This window comes from Plectropomus leopardus, chromosome 4 (assembly GCF_026936395.1).
Source record: "Plectropomus leopardus strain MGB_pleo_1.0 chromosome 4, ASM2693639v1, whole genome shotgun sequence".
NCBI classification, from domain to species: Eukaryota; Metazoa; Chordata; class Actinopteri; order Perciformes; family Serranidae; genus Plectropomus; species Plectropomus leopardus.
This window is the reverse complement of record NC_142179.1, coordinates 3,199,739-3,221,122: the sequence shown is the minus strand read 5'-3', so window position 1 is coordinate 3,221,122 and position 21,384 is coordinate 3,199,739. Positions and strand designations below refer to the sequence as shown.

At 40.2% G+C, this 21,384-nt stretch overlaps 1 protein-coding gene across 1 annotated transcript in view; it reads right to left on the bottom strand.

Moving 5' to 3' along the window:
* Window positions 1-21,384, bottom strand: part of fras1 (Fraser extracellular matrix complex subunit 1) — a 313,566-nt gene that overhangs the window by 286,426 nt on the left and 5,756 nt on the right. Inside the window, exon 2 of the mRNA XM_088076327.1 lies at window positions 18,543-18,574. Coding sequence (XP_087932453.1) covers window positions 18,543-18,574 — 32 coding nt within the window. The remainder of the gene's footprint in view (window positions 1-18,542; window positions 18,575-21,384) is intronic.

The window sequence follows — 21,384 nt, the reverse complement described above, 5'->3', positions numbered from 1 at the left end:
ATTATTTGCTTAAATCAAATTATCTATATAACCTTTTGAGATCTGGACAAGTTGGCTTTATTTTATTTAAACACATGGGAAGAAGGTAATGAGCAGCAAAGGAAGAAAGGACCCAGAGGTTAGCAAAAATGTGAAAAGTGCAAAAAAATTACATAAAATTCTGCATCACACAAAAAAAAATTCCAAACCAAAAAAACATATTTTGTAAAATAATTTTAAATATACAATTATGATAATTATGAATATAGTTCCTTGGACATTTTTCTCTAGTTTTTTTTTTAATAAAATTGTCCCCTACACCTACTAATCTCTTTTATTTTTTTGCATCTTTTTTGTTTACTATGCTGATAATAGCGTCTTCTTTGCTCACAGTATCAGTAAAATTAACTGAATGATTGTATTTTGGAGAATCTTACCAAGCTAACAATGTGTGTAGCATGCCCATACTGATAAAAGCTTACACATATATACATATTTGTATGTATGATCTAAGCAGCTAACTAAGGCTATATCCAGCAGGTCGCCAACATCCCAGTTTAAATATATTTTTTGCACATTTTCCCCTATTTCTGGACTATTTTCTAATAATGCTCCCTTATTTTTAGGTAAGATTTTTTTGCAGAACATTTCTTGCCAAGTTGGTCATTGCTTTTTTCCTATGGGTGTAAAAGAAGTAAAAATAAAGAAAGAAGTCAGTCTTGCTCAGCGTTCGAAGGGTCATTTAGATAAACTATAAACTGATGTCAGTCTTGGTTTCAAAGGGTTAAACACTCATTACAGAGTTGTAAAGCTGCTATATGGGTCATTTTGAAAGGCACCGAACAGTAGTTTTGACAGCTGATTTTTTAGTCTTCAGTACTGTCGAGTAAATATCTTCAGGTTTCCGGCTGCTGGTCAAATAGAAAAGCAATATTCAGAGTTTGGGGTCTAAAAAATTGTTACCTTTTCTACTTGACGTTTTTGACATTCTGCAGACAATAAGTCAATGTACAAAAACACAAACTGACGATAAATCCATGACAAAAACAATCAACAATGGCAGCCCCGAACCTAAAAAAAGACTGCCGTGACTTCAAAGTGCTTCAGCGTTACGGGTTTGTGTTAGCGAGGCTTCTCCCTGAACCTCTTTAACTGCTCACTCCGCCTGCAGTCTGTTTGGTTTCGCCTCACCTGCTTCATCAATAATCCACACAGACACAAAGGAAAATGTGGTTGACCAGAGATTGACTTCCCAGTTGTGAAGAAAAAAACTCCAGCAGGAGAGAGGAGGAGGGCTGAATTGAGAATGAATCATTGCACCTGACGGCAGGAGAGGAAGACGAGGGTGAACGTGAGGAGGAGAGCAGACCGCCTGCACTAAAACATCACGGTCCTGGGTAGTATGTGAAGCTGAGGGGACCACGAGGAGATGATTCTGGGCAGGGAGGGGTTGGAGGGTGACTGTGACATTTAGAAAAGATGCTTCTGACATATAAATGATTTATTTTACCTTTAATTATGGAGAGAAAGTCAGCTGAATACGCTCGCTCTCTTTAGAGCTGCTTCACTAAAGCAGCCAAAGATTTACCTATAAGAAATAGCTTCTGAAGAAGCAAAGACTACGATTTACTTTCAACACCTGCATTTTACAAAGATTTAGAAAGTGTACAACTGTATAGGAGCGGGCTGTCAAACATGTCCGTACCGGAGCGGGCTGTTTGGCCTATCCGCACGCTGGAGCTGGGTGTCGCATATTTCCACGCTGGAGTCTGACATACCCGCCTTCTGGAGCGGGCTCTTGGACATGTCATCGCTGAGGTGGGCTATTGGACATATCCGCACGCTGGAGCGGGCTGTCACGCAATTTGGCCGCTGGAGCTGTCGGACATGTCCACACGCTGGAGCGGGCTGTCTCATTTCACATTTCACACACTTTGGTGCTTTAAGGAGAAGCTGCGCTCTGTTTGTCTGTCTCACTGCGCTGCTGTTGGACCATCAGCTGTTTGATCCGCGATAATAAAATGCTGTGGCTGTCAAACACTCAGCTGTTTGGAGTCAAAGTCGTTCATTGCATTTGGTCCACTGCAGCTCTTGTTATTATCATTGGCTGTTCCTGTTGTCTGTCACAACATGGCTGGAATGCGTTCTATCAATATTCTATCGACTACGTTTCATATTTCGAGGAGTATTATCGTGTTTTATATCATTATCATTTTATCACCCAGCCCTAGAACAAAGACTTACAGTGCACTGTGAGAACTACAAAGTCTTGTTGGTATGAATGTTGATTGTTACTCTCAGCTTTCATGCAGCTTAATTTGCATTTCTGAGTTGCTTTTAGTTGTTTTTTCACCTATTTATTTGCAGAAGGACAGATTAGAATATCTTCTCTTCCAGGTGAAAAAGCAAACTGGTATAAACTCTGTGCATTGATGGGTAAAAAACATTCAAATTACAAAAAAAAGACTTTAAATTCTGATGGTGCTTCTTAAAAGACACGCGAGACTGATTTTGTGGCCTCACAGAATGAGACGATTCTGAAACACGAGAGAATCAGAGTCTGAAAGCATACAACTGTATAATTCGCATTTTAATCTTGAATAGCCCCAAATGTTTGTCTTCCTTGTATGTTTTCAGTTTCAATTCGTAGCTTTCTTCTTGTAATTAAACTTTTCTGCCAAAAAAATCCCTGGAAATGTGAAAATAAGAACTTCAAAATTCACAAATGTTGAACATAAACGGCTTCATTTCTACTGAAAATGTTTTAAGTGAAGCCAGATAAGACGGTACAAAGACTTTCAAATTTCAAAGTCCTGCAGGTGTGAGTGTTGAGTGTCACTGTCAGCTTTTATGTAAATGTGCGTGAAGCTTAATTCATATGGTGGATTAGCTTTTAGTTCGTTTTTTATTATTATTTTGTAAGAAGGCCTTATTAGAAGACCTTTGTGTATTTATGGAATAAATATGGCTCAAATAGTGGAAAAAAATACTTAAAATCCCATGATGCTTCTGTATCGATGGCATCATCAATGTTTTTAATCTTGAATAGTTTAAAATGTTAATTTTTCTTGTCTGTTTTCAGCCCCAGTTTGCAGCTTTCTAATTGTAATTAAACTTTTCTGCCAAAAATCCCCCAGAAACATATAATGAGAACTTCAAAATTCACAATTCTTGAACATAAATGCCTTCATTTCTACTGAAAATATCTTTAAAAACCCAGAATGATATCACGGTACAAAGACTTAAATTTCACTTGGAGAATTGAAAGTCCTTTTGTGCAAACCTGCATGAAGCTCAATTCACCTGTGTCGCTTTCAGTTGTTTTTTTTTTTCCCGTTAGTGTTCAGAGGGACTATTTCGAATGTCTTTGTGCGTTCATGGAAAAAAAAAAGACTCGTGAAAAAAAAAAAGACGTTTAATTCTCATGGCGCTTTTTAATAGACACATGAGAGACTGGTTTTACGGCACTGCGGACTGAAATAATTCTGCAACACAAAAGAATCAGTAAAAATCTCCAAAATATGAAAGACTCCCTCGTGTGCTCTCATTCTTCACAGCTATTTGAATTCCTCCCGTCCTTTCTTACAGACAAAAGAATTAATTTTTGAAGCAGTTTGTCCCTGAAGATGTTCTCCTTCCTCCTCCTGTATTCATGACAGGATACAGGAGGGAAACCCGGCACACACAGAGAGCTGAAAAAAACAGCCCTGTGGATGGAGGTTTGTGATCTGCAGCGTGTGTGAACACGGCCGTCCTGGGCCGGCGGGGACGAAGACTTGGCTCAGTTTAACGCTTCTCTGTCTAAACACTTGTAGCTCCAAGAGCCTGCAGGCACAGACGGGACGAAAAGTAGAGCGAGAACGATGAAGCGGGGCTCGGGGGCCGCATGCTGGTATTTACAGATAAGAGGCAAACTGGCTTGAATGGCGAGCCGGGAATCAAACGCTACGAATGAAGTGAGAGACAAAAGGCCGAAGACCTCCCGGACCTTTGGTGATGAAACTGTCAAAGCCACCAGCGGATGGCCTGGAGGGTCGGAGGGGTCAGATGCGGGGGGTTGATGAGAAAGGGGAGCTGTGGCTTGTTTGTTTGCCCATTAGCAGAGCAGCTGGGTGTTTGCCAAAGGTTGCTCCACTTCACTCCGGTCCTCCACAGCTCTGCATGTCTGCAGAGAGCTGGTGGAGGGAAAAAAAGGGGGCTTAGTTCCAGTCGAGGGAGCATGGCGAGCTCTCATTTAGCCCCGGCAGCACCGCTGAGGCGTGGGACAGTGTCTCAACCCAAGGATCAGGGCCCTCTGAGGGTTCGTCACATGACAGATGGAAATAAATAATTTCCAGAATACCTCATAAACCAACCCGCTCCTCCGGTTCGTCTTATCTTTCCCTCTTTATTTATCTCCTGAGGCAGCGCCGGCATTAGCACGGCACTAATAAAATAGCCTCCTCAATCACTATTGGCACAGCAGGGGCCCCAACACAGCAGGGGTCCACACCAACCCCCCCAGGACCAGAGCCAGGCTTTGAAGCCAATTCAACAAAGTGGCCAATCCGTGTAATCACAACTTCCAGGTCTGTCACAAAAGACTGTTGCCCACTGACCCACATCGGAAAAGAGACGTCTGTAAGAGTCACTTCACTATCAGAATTTGATCCATTTCATCAAACAAACATTTCAAAGGGCCAAACCTGCTTAAAGGCTCTTGCACTTGCTTTTTGGGCCATATATGAAGCACAAGATCCTGAGTGACAGGTCTGTGAGGCGTCAGCGGCAATTTGAAAGGTTTCTGTTTCAGTGTCATTTAAATTGCAACACTTACAATGCCAAACCAAATCCTGCTTGGGGCCCCCTAAAATCTAGGGCCGGCCCTGTTCTCACCTGTACCTGTACCAACACGTCCAAACCAACAACGCATCCAACACATTACCTCCTACAATGAAAACTTCCTGCCTGACTGCACCCACCACATTGCATAATATTGCACACGTATATGTATATATATATATATATATATATATATATAGCATATGTAAGTATGTATATAAATTATGTCTTATTTTTTCCCTATATTTAATTCTTTGCATATATTTTTATTCTTTATTTTCTCTTTGTACTTCTTTGACACTTTTGGGAGAGCGAATGTTGTTTGCAAGGATGGCCCTAAAACGAGAGAAGGTAGTTTTTGCTCACATTAATCTGCATTACAGGAGCCATTGCCACATCCTGATTGTAATAGTTTCACTGGGTGTTACGATTTTAACAATTTAACAACTGAAGAAGAATTTTAAGAACCTGTAGCACCTCGGCGAATAAGTCTCGAGGTGTCTTGAAACTTTAATGCTCCTCTGCAATCCAAACCAGCCTCTGTGATGGACGTGAAAATAACACAACGCTGTTTTCACGCTGCACTTTTATTCTGTTTCTCCCCCGAGCAAAACAAATGGGGAAACTGCTGCTCTGGCTCAAAAGTACGGAGGGATTCAAGATGCAAGAAGCAGTTTAGCTTTAAAAGCATCTTGAAAAGAGCAGCCAGTGTGTAGGCACTTCACAGCCTCGGGCCACTTAATAATTCAGATGTGGTAGAGCCGCGAATGGCAAGTCCTCAAATGATCTATTTCTGTGTGTCCTGGGCCACAGTGCCTCTGAAAAAGCCCCTATTCTCCTGACATCAGCGCGGCCGGCGCTCGCTCTCTTCATTATGTCGGAGAACTTCACACATCAGAGCAGCAGGGGAAGTTCTCTAAAGAGATGAACGAGGAGGAACAGGATGTGCCGGGGTTGGAGCGGGGCTTAATTTGGAGAAATCAGGACTCGGGATCTAACAAATAAAACGACACAATAAGCCCAGCTCAGTAAAGCTCGATTTTAAAACAAGCTTTCATCCTGGCTGAGTTTGAGCAGCGGTTGAAGATGTGACTCAGACTGATCTTCACCGAGGGGCTTGAGGTTTTGTTTTTTTGATGTCATGTTGATGCTGAGCACCAAAACAAACCTCCAGCTGAGTCAAAAGTTGAAATGGCTTCAAAACAAGGCGGATACCAAAAAAAGAGTCAAGATCATCAGCTCTAAATCTGGTCACTAATGAGTCAATTAAAGTCCAGTGCAAAAGATTTAGGGAGATTTAGTGGCGTCACACGGTGAGGACTGCAGAGTTCCTTCTGTGTTATTTCCTTCAGCTTTTTACCGGGAGCCGGTTTATCTCCTCCTCTCCACAACAAACAGACCAGCTGACTTAAACTGGGGAAAATCACTGAATAAAGCAGATTCATGTTACTAATCATGTTTCTCTGATGCTATTTGTCATGCCAGAAGGTGGATTTCCATTAACGCTCACATTTTGCATATTAAAGACTGCGAATATAAATTACGCCTAATGGGAGCACGTCTATTTCGAAAAAAACTCCAATTTATCGCAAAAAAGTTTTTGCACTTGCATGAGGTGGTATTTCTGGTGATTCGCGCAAGCCAATGAAATTTGCAAAACTGCATTGAAAACCCTTTTTAGTCTTTTCTAGGTCACATGATGCTATGTCTATGAGCTTGTCAGCAGGAACTGGCTCCCATGATGCAGCAGGAGCTACAAGAGCTGTTATTGCATCACATAACTCTGAGAAAGTTGAGCGGATCATACGGAAGTTTGGAATCCAAAATTCCTCTGTGAAATCGTGGACTATCAGCTCCCTCCCTCATACGTGGCCGTTCCCACATATAAGGGGCTCGCCTTTCCATCATGGCTCCATAACGCGCATACGTGGTCTTGGATTGGAAATAATGACGGCTAGTTTGGTGGCTGCAATAGAAATAAAGCTGATAATGTTTTGAACATCCATCGCCATGGTTACTGGGATGTTATGGTGAGAGAATTGAATTGAGAATTGAATTGAACATGAATTCCTGCACGATGCCAGCAAACTTAGAGAAACAATGCAATAAAAATGCAACGTTTTGGGTCATCTAGCATCATAAAGTCAGTGCTGAAAAAGTGCAGAAAAACATATAAAACAATCATATACAGCAATGAACTGTCTTTTCAGAAAATGCATTTTGCAGATGTAAAAATGCAAACTTTAATACCTAATTTTGTTGGTTCATTATTAAAACTGACTCCACACTATGCTAATATGTATCACTAATGAGCTTAAAATACTGCCCGCTCTGCCTTCATCATCCAGACTCTGAGATTTCAGACAGCACAAAGTAATTAATGTGTTAACTTTGCAAAAAAAAAACAAAAAAAATCTACAAGCAATCACTGAGAAGAGTAAAAAACACAGTAATAATGATTGGCCATCTAATATGTCTCAAAAGAACACAAAATAAGCCTTCACAAAACACTTAGTCTCATAATGAGTCTTCACTGGCTGACATGTTGCTTCATTACCAAGAACACACACACTGCAGTTTATTTTGACTCAGTCACTCTCTCACACACACACACACACACACACACACACACACACACACACACACACACACACACACACACACACGCTGTCCTGCTGCCACAAATCACCCAATTACCAGAATAAATGTCTGCAGGCCAAAGATATGTCACATTTGCACATTATTATTACGCACATACTTTGAAACTTTTAACAACACTGTAGTTGACACATTGGTCATTTTAGGCACAAAAAACACTCAGTTATGGTTAGAAAAATATTATGCTTTGTCTTAAAATACCAGATTTTGGCAGCAAAATTCCAGAAGTAAACAAACCATGTCTTGGTTTAAAAAAAAATGCTTTTCATGGCATCATTGACGCTTGTGACAGGTTGTTACAAAACACACAAATTTGGTGCCTAAAAAGTCACTGCAAAAAGAGAGAGGGGTCTCAAAAGCAATCACGCTTGGAACCGAAAAAGCCGCGGGACAAAGTAACAGGTTGCCCCAAAATACCAGAATCTGGTGCCTAAAATGACGCTGGAAATACTGTGATGGGTCGTTATAAAACACCTGGTGGTGCCCGAAAAGCTGCTGATAAAAGAGTGACAGGTTACTACAAAACACCTGCATTCGATGCCTAGAAAACTACCGGTAAAAAGTGACAAATTGCTGAAAAACACCCATGTTTGGTGCCCAACAAAGCAGCTGGAAATACAGCAACAACTCGCTAAATCACAAACAGTTTTGTTGTTGTTGGGTCACAACAAAACATCCAAAAAAAAACGCTGAAAAAGTGACAGGTTGCTCCAAAACACCCAAGTTTTCACATTTATGTCTTCCACAGGGACCAGTGGTTTTACAGCCGAGATTCAAAGACAGTTTTAAGAGACAGACGAACACACTGTTGGTTTTGCACTTTTCCTGAAGTTTGTTGACAAACAGAAGAAGATAAACTCAGGCGTTTGCCTCCGTGCATCAGTCAAGTCGCAGTTACAGTTTACATCCATGTCTGTGAAAACACACACAGCCCCGGCAGCAAGATTTATACAACCAGCATAGTTTCAAGGAGGGAACCCAAGATTCTTGAGTTATGGCCAAACACATCTTTTATGGGGTCACAGTGACCTTGACCTTTGACCTTTAACCTTCTAACAGCAGACTCTAATCAGTTCATTCTTGAGTCCAAGTGAACATTTGTGCAAATTTAAGGAAACTCCCTCAAGTCCATCTTCAGATATTTTGTGTACAAAAATGAGGCGGATGCAAGGTCACGGTGACCTTGACCTTCGATCACCAAATTCTAATCAGCTCATCATTGAGTCCAAGTGAATCTTTGTGTCAGATTTGAAGAAAATCCCTAAAAGGTGTTTGTGAGATATCATGAAAGGTCACAGTGACCTTTGACCACCGAAATGTTATCAGTTCATCATTGAGTCCAAGTTTATGTTTGTGTTAAATTTGAAATTCCCATCATCCTTCAACTGCAGAGATGTTACAGGATCAAGGACAGGTTGGACACTGTATTTCACACTTCAACTGTCTATTAAATAAAGGCAAAAAAAATAACAGAAAATAGAAAAAAAGAGAAAAGAACAATAAAAATAATAAGTTGCAGTATGGCATGAAATCAAAATTCATTACTATCTTTTTTTTGTTCAAAACTACTCTGAGACAATGAGCAAGAAGTAGGGGTCAACAGATCATCAGAGCCGATATTTGGCATTTTGCTGATTGGTGATCGCAGAGAAAATTAACAAAGTGCAAATAAAGTGTCGGCGTTGGAGGAACTTTAACTTTGCAGGGGATCCATCTTTATTTAAAAAGTTGCTGGGAACTCGCTGAATATGTTGTTCACAGTTTTTTGATTAAACATTTGCTGAAGTCGCTTAAACAATGTTTTATGTTGGAGTTTGTTATATTCCAAATTATTAAGATTGACAGAAAGATTTTAATTTTTATAGTAAAAGCATATCCGTTCCAAATCTTGGTTACTGGACTCATTAACTACTAATATTAACACAACTAATTCTTACTACTTATTTATATATAACACTTGTTTTACTTGTTTGTTTGTACTGAGAAGATTGCATTCAATTCTGTTGTAAATGTACAGTGACAATAAAGATATTCTATTCTATACTATTCTATTCTATTCTATTTTATTCTATAATAATCGGTATTGGCATTGGCCCTGGAAAAAAACAAAACCATCATCAGTCATCAGTCATCCCTTAGTAAATGACGAGATGGACAGATTTTCCTCCAGATAAGTTTTGTTTTCGTGTTTTGTAGAGGTCGCCTTGTTATTGTACATGCATATCGGCTCCAAATATCAATTATTGGTCTCATTATCTGCTAATAATCAGTATTGGTATTGGTTGTCCCCCAGTAAGAAGTGCTGAATGCAGTTTAGTTTGCAGGAGAGTGAACGCCGGCTGCAGTCTGGTGACTCTACCTGAAATCGCTGACACAGACCTTTTGTCTCATAGGTGAGTCAGGCTCCTGCTGTCAGACGTCCCCCCTCCTACATTTATTTTGTCCCAAACTGTCATCCCTTCTGTTTTGTGTCTCTTCCCGCTTCAATTCTTTGTTCCACTTTCAGTATTTCTCCCTCCTGCAGCCTTGCAGCGTCCCTCAGGGGGGACATGAAGTCTGATTTCCTCTGATCACATGGGTCGTTTGGAGCCCCTCGGAGGGAAACGGCAGCGTGAACACCAGTCAGTGGCGACCCGGTCGTCACAGAGGAATTATCACTACAGCCTGAGCGTTAATCCACCGAGGGGCCCTGAAAAAAGCCAGTTTCCACGATTATACATATTCTGTCCAACAGCAGTCAGATCCTATTAGCGCTTTTAATGTCATACTTCACCGCCGAACCCCGGCGGGCACGATGTGGATGGATATGAACACTGGTGCCGGGAAAATTACCCGTCGGCACACAGCACGGCAGAGATGGTCTCTTTTAAAATAGATCATTGTATTTTGTTTCACTGTACTCTCCCTTTAATTTAAGCTTTTCCTTTTTTTTCAGGCATCGTCATCACACTCCCGCCGTGAAGCGTGTCGGGCAGCTGCAGCAATCAGAAGTGCTGCTGAGATTGTTTTTCTGACTGGAAATGTTCTGCAAAACTATTTTCCTGAGAGATCACCTCGGTGCACTGAAGCTGCGCCGCATTTCAGGTGCTGCAAATTAAAGATGGAGGTTGACTTAAGGAGGTAATGTGACGATCAGAGCTGCTCGCATTTATAAGACGACCACTGATGTCGGATTTAAAAAGTCAAGTCACTGAGGAGTCAAAAGCTGCTTTGGAGAATTGTCTTTATCACTTTGATTTCACTTAGAAAATGTTTTTATTATGTAGCCATAAGTATTGTAAAGTAAACGTATCTTTTACACATCCAAAATTGGAGGGCGGCATAATTCGGTGGGATGGTCAGGAAATAGGAGGAATCCTCATGTTTCATTTAGGACTCGACCAATATGAGGGCCGATACCGAAATCGATTATTAGTAGTTAATGAGGCCGATACACAATATTTGAAACAGATATGTATGGCTAAAATGTCAAAATATGACATGTTGCAAAAACGGCTGAAAAGAACCTAAAAACAGCATAAAATAACGTGCCGAGACACGCCATAGCATACTATGTTTCAAAAACAGCCAAAAACACCATAACAATGCATGATGAAAAAATTACCAAAACAGGCCAGGCTTTAGTATTTACAGTAAAAATTTAAATCTTTCTGCCAATATCTAGAATTTGGGATATTCTAAATAAGAAGTTTCTACTTTTTTGATGAAGTCAAGTGAAAATGTAAATGAAAAATGAATAAATAAAAATTGTTGACTTTTTTAAAGATTTTAAGACACTTTTAGGGTTTCAGAACATTTCTGTGATTTAAGGACATTTGTGGGAGCACATTTAGCACATTTAAAACATTTTAGCAGGTTTCTAGGATTTTAGGACATTTGTAGGATTTTAGCACATTTCCAAGATTTTAGGACATTTTAAGAGTTTTAGGATGTTTCTAGAATTTTAGTACATATCTAGGCTTTTAGCATGTTTCTCAGATTTTTGGACATTTCTCGGATTTTAGGACATTTTTAGGATTTTAGGACATTAGGTGCTTAGCGAGGTCCTCTGTCGGGGGTGTGGGGGATCCTCTTTTTTTGATAAACAAGCTCTACTTTGATGCTGTTTTATGCACTCTGACAGTTACATATACTAAAAGTATGAAAACAATTCCCAGAGTGAATCACTTTAATATTATTGTAGATGAGAAGAGGTTTGGGGGGGCCACCCGGCACTTTTTCGTGGGCCAAATTGAGCCTGTGGGCCATAAGTTGAGTATCACTGCACGACAACAATGTTAATGTGAGCCAGTGTCCTCGAGGGGAGTTTGGAGTTGCACCAGTGCAACATTTCAGCTCTGTTCAGGTTAAATTTTCTGTTAAATCCAAAGCTCTGCCCCTCTTTTTAAAACCCTCGGCGTTAAAGCATGGACCTCCGCCCCGATGGTGCTATTCTCGAGGTGCCCTACATTTTGATTCCTACAGAAACGGCGACTTGTAATGCCAGGAATTCAAGCCTTGAGGGGGCAGGTGATATATTTGGACATGGTGCTGCATGTTGCCGAGCCCCGCTGTCCTTCACTGAGGGGCTCTGTGCTGCACTCCAGCAGCGTGTCGCGCCTGGTGGCACACTGCACCGCCGAAATAAGTCTGGAGTTATTTAAAATCTGTCAGGACGCATGTAGAACACATTTCCCACAATCCTTTTAGCTTCAAACTGTCCAACTGTTAAATGATCCGGTAAAAACAATGGGGACGTGATACAGCAATATTTACTCAAGTGCATTACTGGCATTGTCTACTTTTCTATCACGACATTTTAGAGACACATTTTGTACTTTTTCTGCTTTTTGGGATACTGATCGAGTTCTCGATGAGTCAGAGACTAAATGGGAAAAGTTAGATGACCCTTACCTAAAACTGGCTGCAATTTGACCACTTAACCCTTTGAAACCTAAGCAAACTGGTTTGATCCCAGGAAGATGACAAGAAATTCAACAAGACAAAGTCCAAAAATTGGCAAAAAAATTATATAAAAGTCACAAGATAACTGCCTGAAAATAAGCACAAAAAGTTAAAAAAAAATTAAATTAAATTAAATTATTATTTAATTTTTTGTAAAAAATCAATTACTTACAATTGTCACGATTATTATAATTATCAATCAATTATCATAATTGTAAACATACCTCTATTTTCTTATGATCCTCCCCTCTTTTTTAAGACAAATTTTTACAGAGTAAATTATTTTGCTTTTTGTGGGAAATTTTTTGACCAAGTTGGTTTTTGTGTTTTTCCCTTTTTTCCAAATGAATTTAAACCAATTCGCTCAGTTTTCAAAGGGTCAAATAGCTTGTGTACGGCGTCTGAATGCAACACAAGAAAACTGATGTAAATCCAGGTTTCAAAGGGTTAAACCATCGCTCTAAGAAAAGAATCTGAGAGCTTTCTTCCTCCACGACCATGATGTCAGCCTCCGGGCAGACTCGAGCTAACCAGATTGGGATGTTTAGGACGACCTGAGGGTGACGTCACTTGCTGTTTACACCCAGACGATACGGCTCGGAGCGCGACCTCCTGCGGCTCTGATCCGACTGATCGGGTTACGGCCGCTGAGAGACAGCTGACTGATGAATGATTGAGTGCGGATGTGGCACATCAGCCAAACACAGCCTCCCCCGGCCTCCTGCAACCTGCCAGAAGAAACTTAACCTGATAAGAAGAGCTGATCAATGCAGCCGTGGGAACCAGATGCTTCTCTGTGGGAGACTGAGAGGACTCTCTCCTCTGTCTTATTGTCTCTGAATCCATCTAACACATTAAACCACATGTGAAAATAAACCTTTCTTTAAAAAATAAGGGGTTTATATAGGGATCGACCAATATTGTTTTTTCAGGGCTGATACCGATTATAGTTGTTACTGAGACCGATAACTGATATTTGGACCCGAAATGCACTTACAATAAAAATTTAAATCTTTCTTTCAATAATTAGGATTTGGAATAGAAAAAAAACACCACAAAACTGAAACATTCAACATCATATACATCATAAAGTTCCCAGTAACTTTTATTTTGATAAATCAAGTGAACATTTTAATAAAAATGAATATATAAAAAGTAAAAGTTCCTCCCGTGCTGACACTCTCTTTGCACTTTTTAATTAAGTAATGTAATAGCCGATCATTAAAATAAATTACTGATACAGACAATCTGCAAAATGCCAAATATCAACCCAAAAAACCTTAATGTCGACAATCTGTCGACCCTAACCTGAAGACCAAAACAACTCTTTTTTGTTTCAATAAATTCTAAAAACTTATCAGAATAACGTAAAATTTTAGCCCTGGCAGCAAAAAACACAAAGAAATCTCCCCTAAAAACCACACTGATTAAAAAAATTTTAAAAAATTAAAAAATAAAGCAGCTTCTGTTGTGGGAAAACAAGGCCTGGTTAATTGCTGAACATTTGATGACAATCAGATTTTTTGGCACATGAGAAACTCTGATTGGCTGAAGATATAATTTCCCATCTGCCTGCTGTCAAACATCCATTACAAACTTGTTTGCTTCAATTTTGTGTAACTAGAATATAACTTTCTAATCTCAGCTGTCAAATAACAAAACTTAACTTATTCTGTCCACATCCTCCCATCCATGTAAGTCCAATTTTCTTGTCAGTGACTGCGTGTACATTAAAGTAACCCATTTACGCAGGTAATCATGTGTACATGCAACGCACTGACCTGGTTACTGTAAATCTGCATTTACATGCAGCACGCCAGTAATCAGCTTTCTGCCTGAACTTGTCAAGTGAGCAAGGCTCGCTGATTTTCACTCTATTTGTGTCATTCTGCTAAATCCGCTGCCGGCAGTCTACGTCATGCACATGTATACACACAAAAGGCCAATTAAGCCTCAATCCCATTGCAAAAAAAGACCCGCTAACATCTGGCTTTTTAATGCAATCAGAATGCATACGATCGGCATCACACTCCCCGGGTGACTCTGCAGCAGACACAGGTTTTTATCACCTCCGGCTCCGATAGGCATCGATGGAAACACAACAAAATGGAGAGATGCAATAAAGCACTGACACTAGTTACTGTCCATCTCCTCATAAGCAGCGCTAAAACATTATTCCAAGTTAGTCTGCACTGAGTTTGGAAGAGAGACTGAATAAATATGAGACATATAAAGAGAAAAAAAGTGAAAAGTTTTCACAGACCTCTGTTCCTGCTGCTGTGTGCAGTTTACCTGTTCTCCTGCCTGTCCGTGACGTCCCACAGACACACCAACAAAACAACACACACACACAAGCTGACAAAAAGGCAGACTCTTCTGCTGCAGCGCTGTGTTCACTAGCAGTGGATATGTAATTTATCACCTATATTTAGCAGGTAAAGCTGTTCTAAAAACCCATTTGCACATGCTAATTTAGTATTAGAAAACACTAACACTTGTAACCACGTACCTCAAGCACATGTAAAGTCTCTTTTCCACTGCAAACATCTGCTGACCTGGCTTTTTAATATAATGGGAAAGTTTACAATTGCCATTCACTCCTGTTTGAGTTTCCAGTGAGTCAGAGAATGAATTAGTCCAGTTTAAGTCCGACTGAGGTGCTTACATGACAGAGTAGCCCGATTGCCGATCCAATTATCTGGATGTCTGGATGTGTTTGTCCAATTTCGAGAAATTTGATTTATTCAGATTCAAGTCAGACTAACTTATCTTTACATCTTTACAACAATAATTTGACTTTTACTGACTGATAGCTACAGAGCTATCCTCACTCCACTTCCTTTGTGCTGTGACTAGAGTCTCAATGAGTCATTATTCTGTAGCCATTATTTGTATTAACCTTTACTTTATGTTAATAAGTTAAAGCGAAACAAATGTCTATTTTCTGGAAAAACCTTTTAAATTGTTAGAAAAACCTTAGAGAGCAAGAGAAAAACACTGTTTTATTGCCCTAAAATGCCCAGACCCTGTGGTTTTAAATGCCTTTTAAATGTCATCTCACATATATAATTGTGCCTTTTTATGTCTTTTTTTAATTTAGCTGTGAAGAATGATGATAATGACCTTTGTTCGCAGAGCATAAATCAAGCTGAAGACCAAAGTTAATCACATAAAAAACAAATAAAAGTCTGGAGGAAGAAGAAAGAGGACACTGATCATGTGTGAGAAGGCGGTTTTGCTCTCACGGTTATTTTTACCGCATAGAGAGGCCTCGAGGCTGCTGCACTTTAATCTGAGTTTCTTTATTTTTCCATTTGTTCCCATCTGCCCACCACTCCAGGTGTTGGGGGGGAAGTTCTTCACTTTGAACTCCAGAAGGGCCTTTTTCCCGGCTCTGTTCAAACATGCCGGGACGTCCCACCTGTCTCCCTGCCCTCTCCTTTTTTCCCCATAACCCCCCCCCCTTCTCCTCCTTTCTCTTCTCCTCCACCACCACCTCCTCCGCTCCTCCTTCCCTCCTAAAACACTGACTGAAACATTTCTGTCTTTACATCTTCGCTCTAACAATCACCCCCCTTCAAAGCCGGGGGATTAGTAACGCGGGAAGGCAGGATGTGTCCGTGCATTTACAGGGCTGCAGGTAGCTGTAGGTATGTTACTGCTCGCTGTTTTAAGCTTTGCTGTAATTATGCTGATAACACAGCAGGAAAGAAGCAGGACTTCGTCATTATTCTGCACAGGAACCTCTGAGAACCGTGTTTAAGGCTTTTTAAGAGCGATTACCAGTTGTTGCAAGACACAAGTGGTGTTTTTCTAAAGTGCACAGCAGCAGATTTCATTCTTTCACTCGGGTTCGGCCAATAAAAAGAGAGATATCTTTCATCTGAAGCACCTCAAAGTGCAACCTGTGCTGACGTTGAATGTCTTTTAACCGTTTCATCTTTTACCCTCCTTGGGGTGAAAAATCTCCTGAAACAGCATTCAGAACATCACAAAGACCCTCCACTCCAATCTGCCATACATATTTCATTCAGGAATAGAAGCTTTTAAAGCGACCCACCATCACACCTCTTCTGCGATGCAGAAATTTCAACCCAGTCACCAAAAGAAAATGTTAGTATTGTTCGTTTCTGCAAACTACGAATGTTACATTTGTACATACGTATGATGCTTTTTTCCAGCAGATTTTAAGCCCCCAAACAAGGCTGTTTTTTAGCACCAGTTAGTGTTTTTCTGAGGCTTTTCAGCTCCCAAACTTGCATGTTTTTTGGGGACTCATATCTGTGTTTCTACAGACCCCTCACTTTGTGTACTGCAGTTTTTCACCTCCCAAATGTGAGTGTTTTTAGGGACTCATCAGTGTGTTTCCACTGCTTTATGGGAACCAAACAGGTGTTTTTGAGTACCCCCGTGGCTGTTTTTCCAGAAGTTTTTTAAACCCAAATCATTGTTTTTCTTGCAGCTTTTCAGGTCCTAAACATGTATGTTTTTAAGGGATCTATTGCTGTGTTTCCTGCAACTTTTAGGCACCAAACATTGGTGTTTCTTACTAACCCTGGGCTGTTTATGAGCCCACAGACCACAGACAAAATTGTGTTTTAGGGATCTGTCACTGTGTTTCCTGCAGGTTTTTAGCACCCAAACTTGCATATTTTTTAATCACTGTGTTTCCTGCAGCATTTTAGGTAACAAATCTTGTTTTTAAGCAACCAGTCACAGTTTTTCCAGCTGGGATTGTGCCCCCAAAACTGGTGTTTAAAGCCAAAACATAAACTTTTCTAACCATATCCAAGTGTTTTTTTTTCTCCTAACCATAACCACAGATTACCTGCAGCATTGTTGAAAGGTAAACTTTCAATGTACCAGCTCCAGAATAATGTGCAAATGTATCTGTGGTTTGCAAAAACATGCAATATCAACATTTTTGAGCGACTAGGTTTGGATATTTTTATTTATTCTTCATTTTTGGCAAAACAAACTGATCTCAACAACTGGCTGAATAAAAAAAGTGTTCACAGAGAAATTCAGCTTCATTTGAGACTTTTCAAACAGCTTTTTCATGCAGCTGCACTCTGAAACTTATCAGCAACAGATGATAAAACAGATGATAAAACATTACAATACTGCCAAACTGTGTCATGCAAACTGTACTTTCTCCGGGTTTTCTAAATTTCCTGTTGGTGTTAATGTGAGCGTGAATGATTGTCTCTACGCGTCCGCCCTGTGATAGTGACCTGTCCATCCCTGAACAGAATAAGCTGTTATGGATAATAAATGAAGAATGAATGTAGCAGTGAAGTAGGGAACTTTAAAAGTTTGTAAAAACTGGGGTTAAAGTTAATTTTCTTTGGTTCTGCACATGTTCTGCATTCATAGAAATGCATCTATAAAGTATAGTGACAGTCATCTCTGTCTCAAACTCCGCTTTTTCCAGCTCAAACTTATATTTAAAGTGCAACCGGGCGATCCTCTGCAGCCTGCACAGAGGAACAAGGCGGCTTCTCATCAGTTGAAAGCCTGCAGCCAAACACGACCAACTTTAAACATTAAAATAAGTCGCAAGCCAGGATGTGAGGATCCTGCAGCAGGGTTTAAAGACTATAAAACAAAAGCACAACTCAGAGCAAAGCCCTGAATGTTCGCCAACGGAGCCACGGGAATAAAGCTCATCACAAACTTCTGCCGAACTTTGAAAAAGAGCCTAACCTTCAATCGGCGGAGCAGCGGGAGGCGACGGCTCCTCTTTTAGCAGCCAGGGCCCGCCGCCGAGCTGCATCATGCTCCCTCTCATCGTCATTATCATCCACAAAGTCAGTATGAGGCATGCATTATAGATGAGACACATCTTCTCGGTACATCTCAGACAACAGAGGATGTACGCAGCTGCTGATAATACACACGCATTTCACCACCTATCTCTGCACACACACACACACACACACACACACACACACACACATACAGCTTCAGCCGTCAGTCATGCTAACCTGGTGATGTCCCCTGTGAATAATACATGAGCAAATACCCATTAGGCCTCACAGACGGACTCGAGATCCTAATTCTGTGAGCGAACGGGGAGGAAATCTTAACCAGTGATACTAGAGAGGTGAAATAGGACAAGACAGGGCGGCTGCACCTACCGCATACAGCGCTCCCTCGTAGGTACAAGCTCCTGGGATGACAGAGAGAGAGGGAAAAGAGGGAGGGGGGAGAACGACAGAAAACATTAGAGTCCAGTCATGATCACACCTTCGGTACGTCAGGAAACAGGGATTATGTAAATGTGTTCCTGTAAACCCTCGGTGTCATGTGTGTTGCTGCGTAGTCAAACTCTGAGAGCGGTCGATATTCAGAGAAAAACGGTGAATAAACAGAATCTAAATCCCAGTGGAGGAATAACACAAGAAGAAAAATATTCAAAATCTCCTGGTCTTGAAGCAAAGTCATGCTTTAGAAAGGTTAAAATGTTGCAGGAATTTGGATTTCACTGACACATAAATCACGAATGTTCAGTGAAAGCGTTAAAGTTTGATGTAGTTAAAAAATTTAAGTTTGTTTGGTGCATTTCACACACTTTTCATTTTTCAATTCTTTGATTTTGGCTGAGTTCATGTATATGGTATTAATTTAGACAAGATTGTGTCTGTTTGTTAAATTTTGGAATATCCAGCTCAGATTCTACAATAAGTCTAGAACACACTGTGGAAACTGAATTGTTACATTAATACTGTTTAGTGCAAAAAATGCTCCTTTGAAACCCATTCAAACTGCAAATTTTGATCTCACAGCCATCAAAGCAGAAAAACATGACGTGTTATTTCTGGGCGTCGTTCTGGGCTTTTGACTTGTAATTTGTAATTTTTTAAAAAAAATTTAAAGTAGATTTTTTTTGATTATCACAGCCTGGAATACGTCAATATTTAGCAACAACATTGATTGTGACGGTGGAAACCGCAAGTATTTTCTCCATAAGCTAAATATAGTAAAAACTACATCATCAGGTGGAAAATAGTGAAATGACAAATTCCAAGATAAAAGCCCAGAATGACACCCAGAAATAATATGCATGTTTTCATGCTTTGATGGCTGTGGGGTCAAAACCTGCAGTTTGAATGAGTTTCCACAGTGTTTCTTAAATTTATTGTAGAAGCTGAGCTGGGTTTTACAAGATTAAGCAAAAATACACAATCTTGCCAAAGATTATGCCATGCGCATGAACACAGTCAAAATTATTTTTAAAAAATTAAGAATGAAAAGCTTGTAAAATGCACCAAACAGTCCCTAAGGGTTAAATACCCTGCTAATCCAGCATCCAAACTTCTAATCTTTCACAACGTGTCAATCATTTGCCTTGCATGAATCGCCAACTTGGTCCCTCGTCTGGCATTCAGCTGTGCTGTGATCATGGTGCAGTAGCTGGCTGTAAGCAGGGGAGGCTTGGTAATGATAATGCCCGATAAAGTGACTTAATTCCATAATATGGACACAGAAACCTGATTCTTGGATATGACTTTCACCTGTGGCGCCTCTGCACCTGAATCCAGCACCTCTTCCAACTCCTTAAATTGACAAATATTTCTGATTCAGAGTATTATGAACAGTTTCCGTTAATGTGTCTATAAATAAATTTAAAAAAACAGTAAATATATGCAACCTTTAGACTGAAATGTCAGAGAGGTGATGATTATCTCTGCTCAGTTTGAAGGCTAAATGTTAAGAAATCACAGACACGCTGACGGACACGCTTATGAGGTCTGAGCCGCACAAAACCAGACAGGAGAAATCTGAGACGCCTCAGGGGGGAAACGTTCAGCGAGAGGTAAACATTTACCGTAATGGTCCACAACACAAGAGTACAGTTACAGTGCTATTCTCACACGAGAGAGAGCGAATGTGTGTGTGTTCTGCTGCCTCGCGCTGTCCTCTCTTTATCTCCAGAGTTCGCTGCAAAATATAATCTGGCTGTTTAATCAGCTGTGGGCCGGCATACAGAAGTGGAAGCTGTGAAAACTGTTTCTGAAAACCATCAACAGTTCAGACTTTAAACAATTATTAACTCTCTGTTCGACTCTGAGGCATTCAGCGGGTCTAACTGTGTGTGTCTTTTCATCGAAGAGTGAGTCTGCAGATTTTAACTTGAGCTACTGCTTCATATGTTGTACACACACGTCTGTTCAGGCTCATATGCAGACATGACAGAGGACAATGCTTCAGATTTGGATGTTTCTGCAAAAAAACAAGTGCAAAATCTGAAACGTGGAAGCTTCACACACATCTGCAACCATGTAAACGCTGTCAAGAAGGACATCCAAAATTTCTGTCATCAGCTGAGCATCTGACCAAATTTCTCCACTTCTTTTTCTGAGTTATGACAGAAATAATGGCCAGAAAAAGACTTTTTGCAGAACATAATAATGACACAGTGAGGCTGACCTTTTGGATTCAAAATGTCATCACTTCATCATTATTTACTATAAGACTTCTGTGTGAAATTTTCTCATAAGCGTATGAATTCTGGCCAAAAATAGGTTTTGCAGTGACATTTGACCTTTAACCACCAAATTTGTATCAGTTCAGTGTTGAGTCCAAGTGGATGTTTTTGTCAAATTTGAGGTAACTTCCTCACAGTGTTCTTGCAATATCATGTTAATGAGAATACAGCAAATACAAAACAAGCACAAAAACATACAAACAGTCAAGAGATACAAACAATGACACTCAATCACCACCAAAACCTATCAGTTCATCTGTGAGTCCAAGTGGACGTTTGTGCCAAATCTGAAGATATTCCCTCAAGCTGTTGTTGAGATATCGCATTCATGACAATAAAGCAGACAGCTACAGCTGTCGCCTGCACTGACGCACTCAAAAAGTGGGATTATATTTCAGCTTTTGTACGTGACTAGGTAATTATGTTACAATACAGTATTCCCATGTACCTGCTTCCAAGGTGCATGGGAATACTCTGCAATATAAATGAAA